Source organism: Larus michahellis, chromosome 2, assembly GCF_964199755.1.
Source record: "Larus michahellis chromosome 2, bLarMic1.1, whole genome shotgun sequence".
Lineage (NCBI taxonomy): Eukaryota > Metazoa > Chordata > Aves > Charadriiformes > Laridae > Larus > Larus michahellis.
In genome coordinates this window covers 122,550,437-122,566,339 of record NC_133897.1, presented here as the reverse complement: position 1 = coordinate 122,566,339, position 15,903 = coordinate 122,550,437, and the positions used below count along the sequence as shown (strand labels likewise).

The following is a 15,903-nucleotide window of genomic DNA, read 5'->3' as shown; positions in this document are numbered from 1 at the left end:
GTCACAAAGTATGTTATGCAAATCTGCCCTTAATCAGATTCTTGAGTTAGCAGTAGGAAATTACGTGCCATTTAGAGTACCTGTGTCCTAATTCTGTCCTGATCTTCCCATATGTATTTTTTACCTTTATGCTAACATCTTTATCAACCCTGATCTTCTTGGGCATGTTTGTTGTCTGGTCATATTCCGGTTAGACCCATATCTCTATGGAGAATGTATAGGTAAGTCCTGCCAGGATAGCTATGTTGTTTCAGCCTCTATAGAGGAAGGAGAGGTGAAGGAAACAAAGGTCATAGGCTCAGTGTGAGCAGGTATGCCTTTATTTATCTGAAGCCACTTTAGATGTTTTCCTATAGATGCTTGCGTCCCTAACATCCTCATTTTTTCCTTAAGCTCCAGTAGTTGATCCATCATTGAATCTCTGTATGAATCTGTATTAAGTCAACAGGTATGTTGAAATTAAATAAAATCTTGAGACTGAGAGTAATGTAAGGTATTCTGCTCAATAATATCACATATATAATGTATAAATTAGCAGGCTGTGAGCGTGTGCTTCCTGATACTGTGAAGTCGAAAGATTCTGCTAGGATACATCGCAATGTCAATGTGCATATGAATAATATAGCACGAAATACATCTAGTTACTGTTTAATAGCCTTCCTTTGAAATTTATTTTTAAATATATTCTTTAATTATTATAAAGAAATATAGGAGATACTTGTATTACTTACTTCATAAAATATTTTATAGATAGAAGATTTGAATAATAGAATAGCTGCCCAAGGAGATGAGAGCATAAAAATATCAGATGCTTCTTCTGAAGTAATTAAAGCTCTGGAAGAATTAGTAAGTTTCTTATTGTATTTTTATAAATGAAGTAAAAATGTTTGCATACTTGCATCTTCTGTGTTGGCCTGAAATAATTTCAACTTATGCTAAAGGTTTTTTAATGTTTTAATGTTCACTAGAAATCCACCAGGGAAAGTGATCTACAGAATAGAAAGCAAAAGATTCTATATATTAATGAAGCATTGAACGTTTTGAAATGTGAAAACGAAGAACTTGAGGGAGAAAATGAAGAGATTTTGCAAAACATTGGAAATAGGTAATGCATGCAATATAAATATAGGAAGCAAGCATTATTTTTTCACTGAAAGCATGTCTGTAAAAGTGAACCTTGCTTTTCTTTTAATGCTGTCTGTAATTTAACATTTCAAGAGTTTCAAATCACTTCACGCTGAAATTTATAATCTATCTTTTTTGACCTTCATTTGAAAGAAAATAACTAAAATTCTGCAATAGGCAAAATATATACTTTGATAATTAAGAACAACAAAATGAGGAAGATGCTGAAATTCTCTTTGTTAACAGAAACCTCAGTCCCAAAAACATTTTGGTAAAAACTGTTATGAATTTCATTTGTGGGGTTTTCATATATAATGGTTATAAACATACAATCTGAAATGTGCTTTTCTCTATTTTCTTCGAGTTCTTGTAAGACATTATGCACCCATCTTTTGTAGCTCCTCAGTTTATTGATTCGAAATAGCTATACTCCAAACAATTTTTTTCATAATATTCTCAGTGCGTTTATAATATAACAGCAAATAAAATCAAATTTTCATTCCATCTTCCTTTGGACACTAGGTGTATGCTGTTTTTATGTATCTGACAGGTTGTCTTCTTTTTTCCCCCCAGTAAGTAACTTTGGATTTTATTGTCTGGTTTCAGCAAAGTCAACTGAAAAAAAAAAAGTTCTTTAAAATAATTAGATTCTTACAAGTTTTGTAGAAATTGATGACTGAGTTGAATACAGACATCCTGTCAGCATGAAGACATTCTGTACCAGCCCCCCCCAAATTCCATACAAGAGATGTGGAAAAAGGGAGGGGATAAAAAGATACCAAATACCAAAGTAAATCAGCAAATACCAAAGCAAATCAACAATGGCACACAATGGGTAAGAAACCAGGCTTCATTAGTTCTAATGTTGATAGAACTACTTATTGGGATTATTAGAACATTTTAGAATTAGTGCTGTAGCTCTCCAAATTCATTATTTTCAATTTCATTGACATCTTTTTTAATGGATTAAAACTTTTATTTCATCATACATGTCAGACAATGGAGAGAGATCTTGCCCATGTTGGGAGTGTTAACTGATAAGCTGAAAGAGGAAACTCAGATTTGTAAAAACATGTATAGGCAAATGCGGAGCATCAAGAGAGAGAGGAGTTCTCGGAAAACGGATTTGTGAAGTGTTATTACTTGAGACCATCTTGTACACTAATACTTTACAGGGGTCCTAGAAAGGCTGGACAAGTTCACATTAGAAATCCTTTGAGCATTATCTATTTCGTATATAATTACTGTTGTGAGTGTGTCCTGATTATTGCCCTTCCACATGTTCAGGAGTTCAAGAAACGCATCTGAAAGTTCAGATTTAAGACCCAGAGAATGGTTATGACAAGTTCCTAGTAACAAAGGATTCCAGGTGCTCAGTCTATTTATGTCTGTAAAGGATGATCTGAAGATATACTTCGAAGGGAAAATATCTTTTCAGGCTGCTATTTAGTCTAGTCCCAGGAAACAATGAGTGGAGGCTCAATATAGAATTCAATTTTAAGTATTTTTTTTAAAGAAAAATACTAACTCAGAAGAATTACCTTTTAAATCTTGCTTTAGTGGAAAAACAGGATTCTTAGTCAGCCTGATACAATCCCAGATTTCTGTTCATCACTTTCTTATGATAATTTAAGTTAACTCTTAGAAGGATTTTCTGGAATGATATTTTATAGAACTCCTACACTCTCTCAATTCTACTTTCAAGACCACTGACCTACCATGAAACACATTAGTTCTTAAGGGAGAAAGCAATTGCTAATCCCTGCTAAAAGGTAGAAGTTGTGTGCATTCCTCTTGTGTGTTACTGAATGTAAGCACAAAGGAAAAGTGCTGTTTGTAGCGCTTTTTATTTTAAAATACCCTTCTATCTTTTTGGAGTTCTTGACTGAGTAAGGGATGTTATAAACAAAGGCTATAACTATAGTTCGCTTTAGGGGATTGCCATTAAGTGCTATGAGAGAGGCAGGATGTTTGATTCTGCTCAGGTACCTTTAAATTATTTGATCTGCCAGTAATCTGTTGACATATATTGGAAATATTTTGCATGTCAGATCATTAGTTTGATACTCCGAGCCTTTTCTAGCCTCTCACAAACTTTCTTGATATAATTATGCTTTATTTTTCATTTTTCTTTCTGAATACATTGTGATTTCTGTGTGGTCTTTTGTATTAGGGAAGAATTGCAGTATTGTATGGAATTGCTATATTCTGTCAGAATGTGACTCTTTAAAATCCACACATTGTCTCATGTTAATCTAATAATTGGAGTGCTTGTTTTGATTAATTGTGTATTAACAGAGTCCTCACATTACTTCAACAGGACTAAAAAGTGAGTGACTCTCTGCCTCCTACTAGGCTGCAAGAAGAGAGAGAATTGACTTCTAATGATCTTATAGAAAGCTTAGTTGTGTATCTTTCCTATTTAGAACATGCAGTGCACGCAAGAAATGCATTTTATACTCACCTGAGATTCTAGGGGCATATGCAGTCTCATTTCCTGTACAAGGTGGGTAAAAAACAAAGCTCAGCTGCCCCCAGTTCATTTTTACTGACTGAACTTCTAAATTTGTGTCCTACTGCTAGTACTTTTCTTTAAAGTATTTCTGTCCTAGTTATGTTTTGGCAGGGTTTCTTATACAGTGGTCAACTGGAAATATGTGTTGGATTGTCTAAACAATTTTGATTTCTTTCTCTCACCTTTCCTTAAGACAATTCTTATTTTAGATTGGTTACCCAACAACCCTATGGTATGGAGATTCAATCATAACTTTTATGTTCCCGTTATGAACTGCTAATTTCATAAAACTCCCCCAAACCTATCTTCTATGGTGACTGTCATATTAAATAAGAAGGGGAAGTGTTCTTACACTAATAATTTAGAGGATAGTTTCAAATATCTCAGTGGTTTTGAAAAGAAGATATACTTTCTCAATTAAGTTAAGGCCGCTTTACTGGCTAAATAAGAATGTCTTCTGCATGACTTTTCTGAAGCCTGGGGAACAGATTTTAGATATAATTTTTCTTCTCTCCTTATGGAAGCTTAACTGCTTCCGCTGATCTGTAAACATATGATTTATACCATGAGATATGCAGTCTTCTTTTGAAGCATTAACCATTTGGTGGGCATCATCTCATAATGCAAAAATTAAAAAGATGAGATGTGACATTCCTTTACTTAGTCTTTATTCTCAGAGTGTTTTCTTGAGCATTTCAGTTTTGTTTAGCAGAGGTAACGTTTCATCTGCACCTTTACCTGTCTTCCTTTTCAGAGGAAGAGGTAGCATTTCAACAAGAAAAAGATGAGCAACCTGTATCCTTCATTGTCTTATATACTTTAACAAGAGGAACATCTTTGTAAGTGTAGCTGGACATCATTAATTTTCTCTTTTGTCTCTTTCAAACTGACTGCTTCAGTCATACATAGAAAAACCTTATGATAAACAATTGGATCCTGGATACAATGCAAAGATATTTACATCTGCTTGGTACACTCCCTTCTCTCAGCTCTTGTTTATAAGAATCTGCTTTAGCAAAGAGAAACTTCTTTTCTTCTTCGACAGCTACAACCAGTTGTCAGTCTGGACAAAGTGACAAAAATTTTCTTCTTTGGGTCATAATGTAGCAGCTACAAAAAAGGTACTCCGTTTCAGACTTTCATGTTCAGATGGTGACTCTAGCTTTTCTGGTTCTTATGTCTCAAACTTCACTACACTAATTTCATGTCTTTTTAAAGATATATGATTGTACAATGCAATAATGCATGCAGTTCAGGTCAGCTGTCCTGGCTGTGTCCCTTCCCAACTTCTTGTCAGAAGGGGAGCAAAGTGGAAAGAAGAGAAAGTGCAAACACATTTCAGCAATAGCCAAAACACCGGTGTGCAGCCAACACTGTTTTAGCCACTAATCCAAAACACAGCACCCTGCGGGCTGCTATAAAGAAAGTTAACTCCATCTGAGACAAGCCCAATAAACCTGTCCAAGGGATTCCATACCTATCCTGAACTTCACTGCTGCTCAGAATTATCCTCAAAGTAGGGTTGGACTTGTCATTGACATCTCACTATCCCCACCTGTCTGAAACAGTTTTGTTACCAATATCTTCCCATTGTCAAGATCATAGCTCTCTTTTTACACTTGCATTGAACTTGGGGCACATTTATCTGTTGGCTGTTTTTTTCTCACTATCCAGTTCCTCATTATTTCTCACTAGTTTGATCTTCTTATTTTTTACTAATTGATTTCTTTGTTAATATGTATTTAGCAAAATGGAATAAATGGCCAGAAAGGTCAAAGTTTTTTATGTTGTTATAAAATTAATTTTCGTACTAGATTTGAAGGGGTTTTGATTGCTAGTCGACTCCCTTATTTTCACTTCATGGTAGTCTCTTCCCATCCTCAGTGCACTGAAATCTCTTTTGTGCTTTTCTAGCAATTTCAAAAAGTTCCTGTGTTTTTTCTTGATATGAGAGAGAGACAGTTCTACCTCCTACATTTTCTAAAATGGATATCATATTCTTTCAGTTACTTCTATGAGCCTATTCAAGTGGGCCTCCTTTTAATAATCAGAAGTGTACTTCAAATTATATTGATGACGTCGATGAGGGCATCTTCACACACACTGATATTGAGTGCTCTGCAGAGACATACAGAAATAGTGTTGCCTTTGTGAAAATGATCTTGAATTCTAAACCTATATCCAGGTAACTTGTGATTGGGCTTAGAAGGATCTAAAATACAAAGCTTATGCAAACAAGTATTTGTGTCGTGAAAAAAGTTCCAATTACTGGAATACTTTGGGATTTGTTGTCCATGTGAACATTCACCCCCTATCTGTGTTGCCTTTCCTTCATAGTATGTTAAGCATCTTGAGTGAAAGAAGCTGAGGAAAACCAGTGCATTTGACCTGATATATACCCTTTTCCCACGAAGGCTGAGTATATCTTACAGATACTATTAGATCAGAAAATCTCAGGTCCACATGCTACGCATACTTACCAAATGTGTGAAAGCTTAGGGAAAGAAAAATCAAAAATTTAATATGCTTCTCAAATGGGGACAGAGTTCCTGAGTAAGCCCCAGAAGCTGTGATAACATTTTCAACGCCCGTACATGGAGTGTAGTATGGAACCATGCACCAAAGGACCATAGTTCTTCCTTCAGCTGTAGTCCACTTGCTTTTCTGATTGGAATATTTATGTTCCTCTTGCATCCATGCTTAAAGTGTTTTGACTTCCAGAGTCATGAGTAGCCTTTTATGCGTCAAAACAATTTTGCTTCACATGAAAGGAAATCAGAGTGGAATAGTCATTGTTTGGTTCATTTTATTTCTTTCCAGCTTCAGCACAGATCTGCTCACTCTGCACTGTTCGATGAATTGCTCTCTTGGCTTTGGTGTTTTGAAATTTAAGTCTTTTTATAGTCATAATTTTTTAATTTGTGAAACAATTTAGTCATTGCCTTCCAAAAAAGAAGATTAGCTAGACCTAAACCCCTTTTAAGAAACAATCAGGTGAATTTTTTAGGGTTTCTGGTGTTGACTGTTTCAAAACTTCCCTAGGCAAAGTGAGTAGTTAATTGCCCAATGACCTTTTGTTAGTGTTTTAGAATATGTGTTACTGTTTTTAGATAATTTGTTTCTGGTAGAGAATTCTTCTTCCTACATAGTCTACTGTAAGTATTGTTCATATGAGGATGTTATGGGATATATATGGACGTATTTAAAAGTGCTTAATTAGGGAGAACTGCTATCTTGGTTTGACACAACTGCATGTGTCATGAAATATGTGATTTCTAAGTCTTCTACATGTGGAATTTGCAAAATTGAGTCACCTGTCTGACAGAAAATGTTTCATCTAGTAGTCAGAATATCCTTGAAACTTTCTTTACTGGGTGGAGTAATTGCTTCTGATCCCATCTAAGTATTTGGTCTTTGGTCTAAAGTCATCACATACTGTACCGTCACAAATTCCTTATTTGTCACTGATTCTTCATAGCAATAGTTTCTTGACCTCCTTCATCAGTCTGTCTGTAACTGGTAATCTGTTTACACTTATATCTCTCATAAGTCATGGTTATGTCACAGCCTTGGTTACTACTCACATTGGTATTGTTGGTCTGTATCTATCTCATTGCTGTCCTCACTGGTGTGCAGGAGGATGTGATCAGTGTATGTGATAGAGGCAGACCTGCAAAAATCTAAAGAATAGAACTATTATTACTGTCTAATGAGCTGGCTCCTAACTAAAAAATGTCTTAGATTTGGAAGTACCAGAGTATGACTGCTTTCATATTGCCTCCCTTTAGCCAAAAAATCTCTGTAACTCTTTCTTGTCTTCATCTTTCAACATTATCATCTAGGTAAGATTTGGGCCATTCACGTGTGTACTGTAGGCTGTATTTTTCCTAACAAGTTTGTAGCAGATTCTGGTAATCTCAGCAGATTTTGGTAATCTCTTGTGTTTTAATTCACAAGGAACAAGATATTTTACATCTATGCAAGATTCTTTTGTCTCAACAGCTGAAAAAAGGGCTAGGAATCCTTTGTATTTAAGGACTATCTAAGTCAACAACTGACTATGCAGCACTTAGCACTCTGGGGAAGCCCATGGTGATTTGATTCTTCTGCAGTTGTAGGGAAGCACCAGTGGTGTAGTGGTATCATGCAAGATTCCCATTCTTGTGACCCGGGTTCGATTCCCGGCTGGTGCAGCGGTAGGTCACTGCTGCACCATGCAAGAGGTGCAGCACTGCAAGTTTTAAATAATGAAATCACCCTGACCTTCCCCAAAGCGCTAAAGCATGATAGTTCTTCGTGTTCTGTGTAGAGCCTGGTTTGGTAGTAGGGCTATTATAGCTTCTGCAATATCTTTGAAAAATGCTTGTATATCAATTTATATAAACCAGTCAGTCATGGCTTTAAACCAGGGCCTTACAGGTGTGTAACATTGCTGAAGTCCTTAAGTCATATATTGCATTTTGGAAAGACCACAATGAGTTTCAGTTCTATTTGGACTGAGTTTCTATCTCTATCACGTTGGTTAACTGCTTGGGAATCACAGTAAGTTTAGTCTTGTTATGGACAATCTCTTAATGGAGAAGGGGCAGTTTAATACATACTACATACATGGTACATGTTAGCTAGAGGTCATCAAGACACATATAGGCAATGTTTTCTGTTTTCTTGCTTTGTGTTTCTGTGTTCTTTGTACTTCTTGAATTTTGGGGAGGGAAATTCAATTGCTGTGGGCTTGCACTGTCTTACAGATTTTTCAACGACTACATAGAAAATATTACTGACTGTAAGGCTGTATATTTAGCAACCAGCAGTTCACATGCACTGAAAATGGAATGCGCAGAGTGTATGTGTGCGGGTGAATGAAATCCATGAAGTTGGATATCCCAATGAAGTGGGATACCCCACAATACCATTTAGGTTTATCATTCTAATTCAGCAGATACTCATACAGAGGTTGTATTCTGTCAGTCAAAGCGGTATCAATGCTTATCTGTAGGTTTTTTGGATTTGATTCAGTTTGGGTTTTGCACTGTAATCCAACAGTCTAAACGAATGGTATTTTAAGTTCATTTCTGCTAAACACTTCACTTCTACTGAAAGTTTGTTTGTATGCAAATAAACAAAAATTGTTTTATGGGACCTAAGAATTCTGCAAATAGAAACATACTTAGGAATTTGAATTCATCAGCTGTATGGCTAACCTGTACCACTGCACTGGCATGAAGTACCCTAGACATGGTCATTTATTGTAAGATAGATGAACTGAGACTCTGTGACCAATTTTTAAAATTTTCAGATAAAAGTGCTGTTCTTGCCACTTTCTCTTTATCAAAAATTGATAGTTTTATATTATAATTGGGAAGAGGGGCCCAAGAAAGCTGTTCAATATTCAAGGATCACATCCTCCAAGCTCAGGAGCAGTCCATTCCAATGAGTAGGGAGTCAGGCAAAAATGCCAGGAGGCTTGCATGGATGACCAAGGAGCTCCCAGCAAAAGGAAGCATATCAAAAGCAGAAGCAGGGACAGGTAACCTGGGAGGAATACAGTGAAGTTGTCTGAGCACGCAGACAGAAATGAAGTTAGGAAAGCCAAAGCCCAAATGGAATTGAATCTGGCAAGAGATATCAAAGGCAACAAGAAGGGCTTCTGTAAGTGTATAGGTCACAAAAGGAAGACTATGGAAAATGTGGGCCCATTGCTGAATGTGATAGGGAAACTGATGACACAGGACATGGAAAAGGCTGAAGTACTGAATGCCTTCATTGCTTCTAGTCTTCACTAGCAGGAGCCAGCCTTCAGGAATCCCGGGTCCCAGAGACCAGGAGGAAAGACTAGAGTGAAGAAGAAGTACCCTTGGTTGAAGAGGATCAGATCAGGGAATATTTAAGCAAACTGGACATACATAAGCCCATGGGTCCTGATGGGATGCACTAACGAGTACTGAGGGAGCTTGCTGTTTTCATTGTGAGGCCACTCTTAGTAATCTTTGAGTGACTGGAAGAAGTGCCTGAGGACTGGAGGAAAGCAAATGTAACTTCTATGTTCAAGAAAGGCAAGAAGGACCCAGGGAACTACAGGCCAGCCAGCCTCACCTCAGTCCCTGGGAAGGTGATGGAGCAGCTAATCCTGGAAACCATTTTCCAGGCACATTTCACAAGGACAATAAATTCATCAGTAGTCGTCACATGGATTCACCAAAGCGACATCATGCTTGATTAGGTTGGTATCCTTCCATGGTGAAATGACTGGCTTAGTGGATGAGGGGAGAGCAGTGGATGTTGTCTACCTGGACTATAGTAAGGCTTCCAACACTGTCTCCCATTACGATCCACATAGAGAAGCTGTTGATGTACAGGCTGGATGAGCAGACAGTGAGGTGGATTGAAAACTGGCTGAATGGCTAAGCTCAGAGGGTGATGATCAGTGTCACAAAGTCAAGTTGGAGGCCAGTAACTAGCAGTCTACCCCAGGGGTCAATTTGGGGTCTAGTCCTGTTTGTCTTCATTAATGATCTGGATGATGGGTCAAAGTGTACCCTTAGAAAGTTTGCTGATGACACCAAACTGGGGGTGGCTGATACAATGGGGGGTCGTGCTGCCAAACAAAAGAACCTCAACAGGCTAGAGAAATGGGCCAAAAGGAACCTCATGAAGTTTAACAAGGAGTGCAAAGTCCTGCACCTGGGGAGGAGCAACACCAGGCACCAGTGTATGCTGGGGGCCACCCAGCTGGAAACCAGCTTGGCAGAAAAGGCCCTGGAGGTCCTTGTGGACACCAAGTTGAACATGAGCCAGCAATGTACCTTTTCTGCAAAGAAGGCCAATGGCATCTTGGGCTGCATTAGGAGGAGTGTTGCCAGCAGGTTGAGGAAAGTGGTCCTTCCCCCTTCCTTCAGCACTGGTGAAGACACACCTGGGGTGCTGTTTCCAGTTCTAGGCTCCCCAGTAGAAGATAGATGTGGAGATACTAGAGATAGTCCAACAAAGGGCCATGAAGATGATGAAGGGACTACAGCATCTGTCCTTTGAGAGAATGCTGAGAGAACTGGGACAGTTCAGCTTGGAGAAGGCTCAGGGGGATCTTAATAATGTATATGAATACGTGAAGGGAATGTGCAAAGAGGACGGAGCCAGATTCTTTTCAGTGATGCCTAGTGACAGGACCAGAGGCAATGGGCAAAAACCAAAACACAAGAGGTTCCCTCTGAACATCAGGAAACACTTTTTCACTGTGAGGGTGACTGAGCATCGGCACAGGTTGCCCCTGCAGGTTGTGGATTCTGTATGCTTGGAGATAGTGAAAAGCCATCTGGACGCGGTCCTGGGCACCTATCTCTAGGTTGCCTTGCTTGAGCAGGGTGTTTGGACCAGAGAATCTTCATAAGTTCCTTCCAATCTCAGCCAATCTATATTTCCATGATACAGGTTAACAGTATAGATATATAGGAAAACAAAAAAATGGATACATATAATTGTTTGATATCAATGAACTATCAGGGCTTATACTAATGAATAAAGAGACTTTAAAGTTTTGAGGCAGAGCCTGGTGTATTCAGCATCAAATACCAGGATGATAAAATACTGCTTTTGATTTTAAAATGTTTTAGCTTTACTTATTCAATAATGGGTTTTACTTTTATTTTAATTAATATACTTTATAAAATGAAATGTAAGATTGGCTGTTTTGTTTCAACAGTTCAAGAAAAAAGAAGGTGTATGAGTCAGAAGTTGAAACTATCTGCAAAAGCATCTGTGAGATCGAAACGCAAATAGAAAGGCTAAATGAAGATCTCTGTAATGCTGAATTGTCCTACAATGAAAAAAAAAGAAAGTATGATGACTTAAAAAAAAACAAAACTGCAGAAGAAATCTCTTATAAGGTATAATTCAGTTTTTAGAGTGGAAGAATTGAAAATAATGATCTTTTTATCAGAGAATTACTGAGCGAGCAACCTTGATGATCAGAGGGCTGGAGCACCTGTGCTATGAGGACAGGCTGAGAGAGCTGGGGTTGTTCAGCCTGGAGAAGAGAAGGCTCCAGGGAGACCTTATAGCAGCCTTTCAGTACCTAAAGGGGGCCTACAGGAAAGATGAGGAGGGACTCTTCATCAGGGAGTGTAATGATAGAACACAGGGTAATGGCCTCAAACTGAAAGAGGGGAGATTTAGATTGGATTTCAGGAAGAAATTCTTTACTGTGAGGGTGGTGAGGCACTGGAACAGGTTGCCCAGGGAAGCTGTGGATGCCCCATCCCTGGAAGTGTTCAAGGCCAGGCTGGATGGGGCTTTGAGCAGCCTGGTCTAGTGGGAGATGTCCCTGCCCATGGCAGGGGGTTGGAACTAGATGATCTTTAAGGTCCCTTCCAACCCAAACCATTCTATGATTCTCTGGTTCTATAATACTAAAAAACCAATAATTTAAAACTTATGATTTTAACTGTGTACTTTAAAACACCTGAAAAATAGCAAATAACAGTAGTCTCTTGAAGAGAAAATAAAATGGTTACTAAATGGTCACAGGTAATGGCAGGCTAAGAAGTAAAGTTAACACATTAAATATTCTCAGCAATACAAAGATCTTGTTATTCCTAGGTGATTTAAAATTAATACTAACAAATAATAATCTCATTCTGTATGTATCTAAATTATTAAAAGAATTCATATATCAGTATGGTTTATTTGATGCTAAATGTAACCATTGCAAATGAAATACGACATTAGAATAATTATTTAATTATCATTTTGATGCCATTAGTTATCTAGAATTAAAATTTTAATTTATCCTCATATGGAAGCCTTGCCTTGGCTATGAAGGCTTACAAGACTTGCAAGGCTTTTGGTTTTCCACTTTACATAATTCTTAGTGAATAATATTTTACATATGGATACAGCTTTTAGGATCAGGGTTATTGCAGGGTGGAAGATTCAGCATTCAGAAATATGGAAAGAAAATAATATGGGGAATTTTAAAGGGAGATGAAATACCAGGGAGATATAAATGGCGTTTTGCTTATTCTTCGCTAGAGATCTTCTGTTACATGTAAAGTATAGATTGCCTGGAAGGAAAGACTTTCACAGTTTTATTTTCTGTAATAACTTTAGGATTTTCAAACTTGTAATCAGTAAAATTAAGAACATTAATAGTATTTTCCTGGTTAAAATACACATTGGTATATTAGTCACTCCACGTGCTTCCTTGCCTTCCTTTTCATCTACCTGCTTGCCGAAGATAAAGGTATGTCCAAGTACCAGACTCCTGCTTCTGAAAAGAAAGAGGAGTTGTTGGATGTGATTTAAAACAGAGGCAGTTAAAAAGCTTGTATAGTCAAGGTGAAAAATAGTAAAACATGAGCTGGAGAACTTTACATCTGTTTTCACAATGAAGAGGAATGAGTCAGTTTTGTGTTTTTAAGGCCTTTCGTAGTGCCAGGTTGTCTTCTCTTGGATCAAATTTATATTGCCGGCAATGTCTGAATTTGCACCATGTAATTTTGTTCTATAAATTGTCTTTTTTTATATATTATGCTGGCTTATAGCCATATGTTTTAATACTAAATTTGTATGACTTTTCCTTCTTGATTGTGTATAAATTTGCCAAGCACCATTTTCTTCACATTCTCAGTGTTGTGTGCTGAAATATTTACACAAATGGATGTTCAACAGTACAATCATGGGAATCTACTATGGTTCTTATGGTTTAAGTATTTAAGAGATACTAAATATTTGTCTAAGAAATTAGGATTTTAGAAGGAATTCAGGCAAAGTCCCTGCTTATTTGCTGTCCTACATCCTTTCTTTTTTGGTGTCTTAATTTATATTTTCCCTTTAACTATTAAAAATTAATTTAGAATTGATGATTTTTTCTTCCATGAATTTTACAGTCACATTTTTGATTTTTGACATCCACAGCATTCTGTGACAAGGACGTTGACAGCTTTCTCATGTTTTGTGTCAAAAATTACTTTGTTTCTTTATTTTCTGCCTATCACATACTATCTTCATACAATGCCCTAGTCCTTATTTTCAAAGATGTATTGGTCAGTCATTCCATATTCATTTCCTACAAGTCAGACGTGACTTTATAGGATTCTGTCATATTCTTCCTCGTTTTTGAGCTGAAATCTCCTAATCCATTAACTTGTTTAATGAAACTGTCCCGTGTCTGTCATCCAGATCTGTTTTCCAGTTCTGTTGTTATGGGGAAAGAGCATAGAGTATTCAGTACATAGATACATCATAGGCATATATAGTGGTGTAAAGATGACTTCTGTTTTATTCTCTGTTCCTTTCTTAATAGTACTTAACATTAAATTTATTCTTTTAAATGCAGTGGAGCATTACATTCTTCACGATCACGTTCCTGTTTGATTAGTAGCCAGCTCAGAGTCTAGCATTGTCTAAAGTGAAGACTTTGTCCTAATGTACAAACATACATTAACCTTCATTGAATTTTGTCTGTAAATAAGAAATCCAGCTGGTTTTATAAGTCATCCCGCAAAATCCCCCATTTTCCATATTGTTTATGAATAAATTGGAAACCACAGGATCCAGCATGAATACTTGCAAGACCCCACTGCCACTATGAAAACTGGTAATTTATTTCTATTGTAGGTCTTCTGTCTTTAAATGCATTATATATGAATGTGAGAACTTTTATCCTTAACTCATGTGAAATTAATTCATGTAATACTTTATCAAATACCATTTGGGAGTCCAAGTAGACTGCATCACCCAGATACCTCTTCTCCATATACTTTTTAAATCCTTCAGAAAACTAATGGATTTTGAGGCACTGCTTCCCAGTCATGCTGATTCGTCTCCTTTGCATCAATTTTTCCATGTATCAGCTAATTCTTTTTTTTATAATAATTCACACTATGAGTTTGCTTCTTAAGGTTTGGAAGGTTTTATTTGTTTTTGAATTTGGATTTTTTTCCCCCAATCCTGTTCTGTTTTCTGCATGCTTCATGGTAAGCCTGTCTTTAAGTGCTTCTGATCATCTGTTGGCCTGACGTTGTGTCTAGCAGACTGCCTGTCAGATGTCCTTGGAAAAGTCCTTGGAAAAGGACTTGTTTTATGTCCCTTGTGGATTTTTCCAAAAACTCTTATTTAGCTTGCCTGATGGTATTTTTAGATTTAAATAGGCAAAGTTCAGGATCTTATCTGTTTTCCTTTTTTTAAACATAATTTCAACTTTTTGTATTGCTGCTAATCGCTTCCCTTCTGTTTAGTGGCATTGATTTTCTTTTTGATATTTTCAAATTTTCTGTCAAAATTGGCTTGCATATACTTTGAGCCTCCAATGTGATATCTGTACGTAATCTCCATCTGGCTTGCACTTATTTTACTCTTTTAACTGTTCCTCATGAACTTTTTAATAAACTCTTCTAATTTTTGTTAAACATCATTTTTTAATTTGACTGCAGCATCATTTTTTTGGTTTTGTTTTCCTTAAGCTCTCTTCTCAAGTTATAGTTAGTGCTAAAATCCCGGACATGTAGGCAGTCAGAAATGTATCTCAAAGTTATACATTTATGGTTAAAGATAGATTTCATTCTGTAGGTATTCTGGTTTATTGTTGGCACAACTTAACTTCTAAATGAAGCCATTGCTAGTGGTCCTGCCTTCAGTGATAAGACTGATAAGATAAGCACCACTCAAGTTGCTTCAGTGCCCTTGTTAATTAATACCTCCCTTCCTACCACTTGCTGAATGACCATTCTGTCAACAGCTTTAAGTTAACACCGCTATATTTAGTCTTAGTTACCATAAATTAGCAAAAGCATTGTGTTTGTAATCAATTAAAGCATACATATACACATGAGGACATACACGGGGAAGGTGACGAGTTGCAAGAGCTATTTGCAAGGTAAAATGTGAATGGAGTGCCCAGAAGCTAAGATACCTCTCTACCTAAGCAACAGTTGAATAGTGGTGAATTTGGAATATTACCATATAAATGAAGGTGCAATTTATAGTTGACTGCCTGGTCTCTGCTGATGTTCTGTGAGAGCAATTACCCCCTGGTGTGTCAGAAAAAAGTGTATGTCTGTAACCACCAGTTAAAATGTATCCTTGGGCTGCTGAGTAGAGTGAAAAATATATTCATGCAATCACCAAGCGTTATCACTAGTCATTCAAAATGTTGCTGCATTTTGGAGCGCAGTCCAGGTGTCATGGTTCGTCTTATAGACTCAGAATTTGGATTCAGGTACACTATATGTGGGCAAGGAGATGTGAGGGGGAGGGCAGGCATGGGACAT

General features: G+C 37.1%; 1 protein-coding gene and 1 non-coding gene across 2 annotated transcripts in view; both read left to right on the top strand.

Annotated features, from left to right (window-relative positions):
* CCDC178 (coiled-coil domain containing 178) overlaps positions 1-15,903 on the top strand; it is a 179,804-nt gene that overhangs the window by 30,067 nt on the left and 133,834 nt on the right. Inside the window, exons 10-12 of the mRNA XM_074576925.1 lie at positions 751-846; positions 969-1,105; positions 11,337-11,520. Coding sequence (XP_074433026.1) covers positions 751-846; positions 969-1,105; positions 11,337-11,520 — 417 coding nt within the window. The remainder of the gene's footprint in view (positions 1-750; positions 847-968; positions 1,106-11,336; positions 11,521-15,903) is intronic.
* TRNAG-CCC (transfer RNA glycine (anticodon CCC)) lies at positions 7,763-7,833 on the top strand. The gene has a single exon. It is a non-coding gene; the product is annotated as a tRNA-Gly (tRNA).